Source organism: Populus trichocarpa, chromosome 12, assembly GCF_000002775.5.
Source record: "Populus trichocarpa isolate Nisqually-1 chromosome 12, P.trichocarpa_v4.1, whole genome shotgun sequence".
NCBI classification, from domain to species: Eukaryota; Viridiplantae; Streptophyta; class Magnoliopsida; order Malpighiales; family Salicaceae; genus Populus; species Populus trichocarpa.
The window spans coordinates 6,749,288-6,756,933 of record NC_037296.2 but is presented as its reverse complement, the minus strand read 5'-3'; the positions used below and the strand labels follow the sequence as shown (position 1 = coordinate 6,756,933).

Sequence of the window (7,646 nt, the reverse complement as noted above, 5' to 3'; positions counted from 1 at the left end):
TCCTAGGTCCTTTTCCCAAGGCCACAGGTGGAAGACAGTTTGTCTTAATAGCTGTGGATTATTTTACTAACTGGGTTGAAGCAGAAGCTCTAGCAAAATAACCACCAACAAAGTAGTTTCGTTCTTTTGGAAAAACATCATATGCCATTTCGAGCTTCCTAAAATGTTGATCACAAACAACGACACACAATTCGATAACCATTAGATGAGAGAACAATGCCAAAGACTTCATATTAATCATCACATTTACTCGGTATCACATCCTCAGAAAAACAGCCAAGCTGAATTAACTAATAGAGTTCTATTGAGTGGACTGAAGAAAAAGATAAAGGAAGCCAAGTCAGAGTGGGTAGAATTGTTGAATGAAATTTTATGGGCCTACAGAATGACCCAAAAGACATCTACTGACGAAACACCATTTATCCTCATGTATGGAACATAATCTATGATTCCAGTTGAAATCAGGTGTGCAAGTCACCGGGTAGTTCACTACACCACAACAAGCAATGAACAAGGTCTTAGAATTAATCTTAATTTTCTGGAAGAATCACGTATAACAACTGCAATTAGGAATGAAGTCTATAGACTTAAAACCACTCGGTATCACAATCTCAAGGTTAACAATAAAAAGTTCAAATATGAAGATTTAGTACTCAAGAAGTTAGAGGCCACGAATAACAAAGAAGGCAAAGGAAAACTAGCCTCGAAATGGGATGGTCCTTTCAGAATTATAAGAGTGATCAAGGCCAACACCTACCATTTATAGGAAATGGAAGGTAAAAATCTTCTTCATGTCTGGTAGTCAGATCATTTAAAAATGTATTATAATGCATAGGAATGTAACTTTTCATGTATGAATATTTTTTATGTTATATGTACTAATCTCCAAGGGATGGATGTAGTCTTTCCAGTGCTATATGCACCAATCTCCAAAGGATGAACATAGTCTTTCCAATGTTATATACATATTTACTTACTAGAGACGATATAAGCTCTCTAAGAGTAACAATCCCAACATGGTGTTGTACAAACAAACAATTAAGAATTGTCCCAGGAGGAAATAGAACATTTAGGAGGGCCAATAACTATGGAGTGCGGAAATATATGGTATTATTATACAATATCCGCTAGGTATGTAAACACCTTCCTCCTTTTATCTCAAAAGGGTGATGAGACACTTATTGGTAAATTGTCACCTCCACTCTTTTAAGCCTTTAAATGTGAAATAACATATTAAAGGCTTAAGGGGCAACTAATGAGCCAAATTTATTTATTTATTGTGAAGGTATGGATTTGGCACATATGTCAAACCCAAAGCACTTGGACTTGACAGTTAACTTAGTCCAAGGTGGTGTGGGTCTGGCTTGCATGCCAGACCTAGTATGCTTGGACTTGGCAGTTAGCCAGGTCCTAAGTAGCGTGGCTTTGGCACGCATGCTAAACCCAATACACTTGAACTTGGCAGTTATCTAAGTCCAAGGCGCTTGGACTTGGCACTACGCGAAGTCCATGGTGGCACAGATCTAGCACGTCTACCAGACCCAATACGCTTGAACTTGGCGGTCAACCTAGTCCAAGGCATTTGGATTTGGCAGTACGCCAAGTCCAAGGTAGCATAGGTGTGGCATGTATGCCAAACCCAATACACTTGGACACGACAGTACGCCAAGTCATGGTAGCGTGGGCCTGACATGCATGCCAGACCCAATATGCTTGGACTTGACAGTGCACCGAGTCCAAGGTAGCGTGGGTTTAGCACGCATTCCTGACCCAATATGCTTGGACTTGGCAGTACGCCAAGTCCAGGGTAGCATGCCAGACCAAATATGCTTGGATTTGGCAGTGCGCCAAGTTCAAGGTAGCGTGGGTCTGGCATGCATGCCTGACCCAATACGATTGGACTTAATAGTGCGCCAAGTCCAAAGTAGCGTGGGTCTAGGATGCATGCCAGAAACCATATACTTGGACTTGGTAGTACGCCAAGTCCAAGGTAACATGGGTCTAGAACGCATGCCAGACTCAATACACTTAGACTTGACAGTTAGCCAAGTTCAAGGCGCTTGGACTTGGCAGTACACTAAGTTTAAAGTAGCATGGGTCTGACATGAATGCCAGACCCAATACGCTTGGACTTGGCAGCACACTAAGTCCAAGGTAGCATGGGTCTGACATTCATGCCAGACCCAATATGCTTGGACTTGGCATTTAGCAAAGTCCAAGGCGCTTGGGTTTGGCAATGTGCCAAGCCCAAGATAGCGTGGGTTTGACATGCATACCAGACCCAAAGCAATTGGACTTGCTAGACAACTAAGTCCAAGATAATTACCGTCCTCCTATGGCATATCTAGGGGAGTAACCGACCTCCTTCGATTTGACGTCATAAACTCTAGTCTCTTTACTAGCTAATTGATGTCTTAAAATCTAGTCTCTCTACACCTTTTTAGGTGCATTAGAGTCCTTAAGGACCCACTATATTCTTATCAAGTAGAGATATTTATCCCCCTTTCAGTACTATCAAGAAAATTATATTGCAGGCCCTCTTTTTTTATATAGAGACAAGATTTATAGGCTATAAATACATCTTGAAAGCTTTTTAAGAAAGGTTCACTCTTTTCTAATTCTCTCCTACTTGGATATTTTATAAGACATTGACTTTATTATTGAAGGATCTTAAAGCTCTCCCAATTGGGATTGTTTTTCTTGCAGGTATTCAAGACCTTCTTAGTAAATTTTGAGTTTTTTAAGTTGAGAAGAAATCCAAATACTTATATTAATCAATTATAATCTCAAAACACCAAATAACCGTTCTTTAGTTTTAAACATCATCACTTGTGGAATTAAGTTTTCTCTCGTAAACTACAGTGAAACACTAAGGAGAATTAATGTTTTTTCTTAATTAATATGTTAAACTAAGAGAATCCTTTGAACAAGTTAAAGGTCATAGATTCAAGTATAAAAAAAAAATAAACTTACGAGTGATCTTGCTTTATGTAAATATGCTGGATCTAATTTAAAGATGGGTTTTTTTTAAAATTTTTTTTTCCTACCTTTAAAAATATTTTCAAAATCTAGTGTACTAATAAGCCTAACCTATAACGTGTCAACTATAATCAAATCATAAGCCAACAAAACAAAAATTTCAATGGCCAGGCTTATAATTTAATTCTCCTAAAAACTATGCGGGGTTGTCTAAGCAAGAATATAGTTTGGGGAATTTATTGATAAAGCATCGAAACTTGAGGGAGAAAATTGAAATGTGTGTCATATATTTTTTATGTCAGAGATTAAGATCGACCTCTCAAATTGCCAGCTCCAAAGAATTCTCAATCTGCAAGAACGAAAGAAGACTCTCTCTCTCAGAGCTTCTTTCTCAAAATCGAGAAATCTCCCAATTCAGAAGTTACAGGTTATGTCTCTATCCCCTTTCTTTCTTTATAAATCCTTTATTATGGTTGTTGAATTTGCATGGATTAAAACATCTGAAGGGCCGGAAGAGAGGAGAGGAGAGGAAATGGGGCCGAAATCAAAATCTGAGAAATTTTCTGCAGAATTTGTAATGGGAGGAGCGGCAGCAATAGTATCAAAGAGCGCTGCAGCACCAATTGAAAGAGTGAAGCTTTTGTTGCAAAATCAAGGAGAGATGATTAAGAGAGGCCAACTCAAAACACCTTACACGGGGATTCGTGATTGTTTCAAAAGGGTTTTTAGAGAAGAAGGTCTTTTTTCGTTTTGGAGAGGTAATCAGGCCAACATCATTCGATATTTCCCTACTCAGGTTCTTCTCTTTCCTTCACCGTCTTTTTCATTGATTTTACTAACACTTTTTCTTTCTTTTTTGAATTTAATAGATATAAAAGACAATGTAGAAACCTTTCTTACCACAAAACCCAACATCTTACACTTCTGTACTGTAAGGCTTGAACCTTCTCTTGACAGTTGATACTTCAAAGTTAAAAGGGCAGCAATTTTATCAAACTTCTATTAAGTTTGGATTTATAGCTATAATTATCATACTTAAGTGCCCCATCTCTGTTACTCGATGCTCATACTTTAATTTAACTAACTCAAACCATAAGAGGTTACGGCTCAGTTTGATAGCTAGTGGCAGTGTAATGGACTGTTACACTAGATATATCTTGAAGGAAGGGAATTTTGTGCTTTCTGAAAGCTTATGACTGCTGGTGGCTCATTTGTTGAAGGAAAAGACTCAAGTCTGTTCTCTTTCTAACTATGACTGATGTATATTTTTGAAATTTGATCAAACTCTTTACAGTTTGTTTAAATGAGTTGAGTTGAGTTCAGTAAAGTTTATGGTTTCTGCTTCCTTGGTGTGGTTTTATCCAAAAAAGATATAAAGTGCCTCCACGGTGTGGATGGGATTCTTTGTATGAAGAGGCAGGCCTGTATGATTATAAATAAGCCATGGATAAGAACTGCATCCTTCAACTGCATTTGGTATTAGATGTTCTGCTATTAGATATGCCTCCTGTTCTACCATGTGAAAGTGATGCAATAGGCCTCAAAGAAGAACCTCCATAAAATCCTTTTCAATTTAACCAAAGAAGCTATATTCTCAGAAAATTGCTTAATTGTTTGCAAGGATAAAATGGTGTCCAGAAGATTGATGAACTGAGGGGTTTTACACCAAATAGATACTGTTTTAGTTTTCATTCCCCGAAACTGATTCTGTTTTAGTTATTTTTATAGCATTACATGCACATTCTAAGATCTTCTTAAGATGACTGAATTTTGATTTTTCCAGTTTGTCTGTCTTTTAGATCTAGAACTGTGTTTGGGTTTCCCTGTTATTCTTTTTTTCAGCAGGTCATCATGCGCATCTTGTTTTAGTCTCTCCATTTTATTGGCAAAGCTTAGACTCTAATTATTCGATGAGCATCTTGTATTGTTAAAAAATTGGCAATATAATCCTGCATAATTCCACCCTACCCAACAATCAAGCATTAAGAGATTTTCAGATGCAGATACTTATCACCAAAGATCCCAAACATATCATATGATTCTCTCTCTTGAAAATACACACTTTCCATACTCAGACTACTTGACACCAATTTGAAGAAAAAAGAAGACCTCATAACACCATTTCAATTTTCTGTATCATTGTTTTTTAGATCTTGGGATCAAAACAGGCTTATCTTGCCGATTATATGCTAATTATTAATCACTATTGTTGAATGCTAAGTTCATGTTTGAAATTTTATACACTGAATTAAACACTTTGAGCATGACTGCGTTAACTTTTGTTTTATGGTTGCGCATGTGACCACTGAAATACCATATGCAGCTGTGTGCCAAACATTCATATCAAAAGGATTGAGTGATTTAATTGTTTTCTACTGAAGTTTGCTGACTTGCACTTTTGTTTAAGATTTTTCTTATATCATAGTTTCTTATTTGCAATTTATGTTCCTGTCTCATTTAATTACTGAAACAGATGTTCGATTATCCATAGGCTTTCAATTTTGCATTCAAAGGTTACTTCAAGGGCCTTTTTGGATGCTCAAAAGAGAAAGATGGTTACATAAAGTGGTTTACCGCGAATGTTGCTTCTGGAAGTGCAGCTGGGGCAACAACATCGTTGTTTCTGTATCATTTGGATTATGCACGTACCCGTCTAGGAACTGATGCTAGAGAGTGCCCGATAAATGGTCAACACCAATTTAGAGGGTTATTTGATGTATACAGAAAAACTTTGTCAAGTGATGGAATTTTAGGGCTGTATAGGGGATTTGGGGTTTCAATAATGGGAATTAGTCTTTACAGAGGCATGTATTTTGGTATCTATGACACCATGAAGCCAATCATTTTGGTGGGATCTTTTGAGGTAACACATCTGTCTTTGCTTGTGGACCTAGCTAGGGTGTTCTCTGTTTGAAAATAGACTTGATTTTCATGTCACCTTTGACTTTTAACTGTGTTTCTAGATTTTGTTACATGAATTAATTTTTTAGCATTGCAGGATCATTAACATGTGGTGCTAGATAGTGTCCGTGCTGGACATTAAAATTTTTAATGAATCATGATTCCAGGCATCTGATTGAAAGCTATTGGCAAGTTCTTCATAAAACCTCATCATGCTCAAAACATCTAACTCTTCAGTGGGTTTATTTCCTGATGACTAGTAATAATTCTGCTTGCAGTTAACATATCTATGAATTTGAGGGTGTACATGTGATGCTATTTGTTGTCAGCTCATGTAATTAATTATGCTTATTGTTGGTGTATTTTTCAGGGGAATTTCTTTGCTAGTTTCTTGTTAGGTTGGAGCATCACCACTGTATCTGGAGTCTGCGCTTATCCCTTTGACACTCTGAGACGGAGAATGATGCTTACTTCTGGAAATCCCGTAAAGTATCGCAACTCCATGCATGCTTTTCATGAGATCATTCGTCTTGAAGGTTTTCAAGCACTATACCGAGGAGTTACTGCAAACATGCTTGCTGGAGTGGCAGGAGCTGGAGTACTTGCTGGGTATGATCAGCTGCACAGAATTGCAGTTAAATATGGCTATGTTTTGGAACCACGCCAGAATACCATGAAGTAATCCTTAGCATGCTATTTGTACACTGCTGTAGCTTCATTCGCTGATTCTCATGGTAAATAGTCATTGACAATTTTGAGAAGAAAAGGATAAAATAGGGGGGGAAAGATGCTTGTAAAATAGACCAGTGAAATTGATTTGTTGTTCAGGTTTTGCCCTGAACGCCTATGGAATATGAAGGGATAGCTTCCATGATCATCATCTTGAAAACCAAAATGAGCCGAAGGGGAAGACAATGGCCTGGATTAAACTAAAGGATCATATGGTTCCATCAATGTAATAAATATATCAATCATTCAAGGTCTTGCTATTCAAGGCTTAATGGCCGAAGGGAAGAAACTGTAGGCCCCACTTTTTAATGAAATCCAGCTGGACCTTTTATTATTATGCATTCAGTATATGATATGTACAAGTTATGTTTTTATTATATTTATATTTTATTCATTATTTAATATATAGATAATTATTTATAGTTTATATATTGGACATTTATGTGTATTTATTGCCTGTGTATTTTTTTTTTATTATTTAGCATAATATATATATATATATCATAAATTGATTTTTTATCTCATTTTTTAAAAATTCAAAAAAAGCAAAACCAATTCTGAAAAATGAGTTTTCAATGCATTTTTGTCTTTCACATGATTTTGTAATTTTTAATTATTTTTTTTCTTGTTGATGTCTTTTTTAAAAATAAAATTTAAAGAAATATGTTTTTATTGAATCTACATTAACATTGTTTTTTCAAAAAAATCAAAATACTAAAAAAAAAATTAAAATAGGAAGAAAAAAAACAAGGGGCTGAATTTGTGAAAAGAAAAATTAGAGATCAAAGTGAAATTGAATAGGAAATTAAGTAACTGAAAAGAAGATAAAATTTATGGGCTATAAATAAATAAGTGAATTATAGAGAAAATAAAGGGGCTACCGTATAAAATAAAAAATCTTATTTATCATCTTTTCTACCAAAACCCTAGCTACTATAAATATTTTTAGAGAATGAAATGTGAAGAAATAAACCCCAGAAGAACACTCTTCATATTTTCATACCTTTCTCTAATAATAATAATCCATGACTTTATCT

General features: G+C 35.9%; 1 protein-coding gene across 1 annotated transcript; it reads left to right on the top strand.

Annotated features, from left to right (window-relative positions):
- Positions 1–3,150: 3,150 nt before the first annotated feature.
- Positions 3,151–6,946, top strand: LOC7487107 (ADP,ATP carrier protein ER-ANT1). The gene is made up of 4 exons (XM_002318540.4): positions 3,151–3,406; positions 3,486–3,775; positions 5,471–5,842; positions 6,251–6,946. The coding sequence occupies exons 2-4, from the start codon at positions 3,512–3,514 to the stop codon at positions 6,560–6,562; spliced, it is 948 nt and encodes a 315-aa protein (XP_002318576.1). The 5' UTR covers positions 3,151–3,406; positions 3,486–3,511; the 3' UTR covers positions 6,563–6,946.
- The last annotated feature ends 700 nt before the right edge of the window (positions 6,947–7,646 follow it).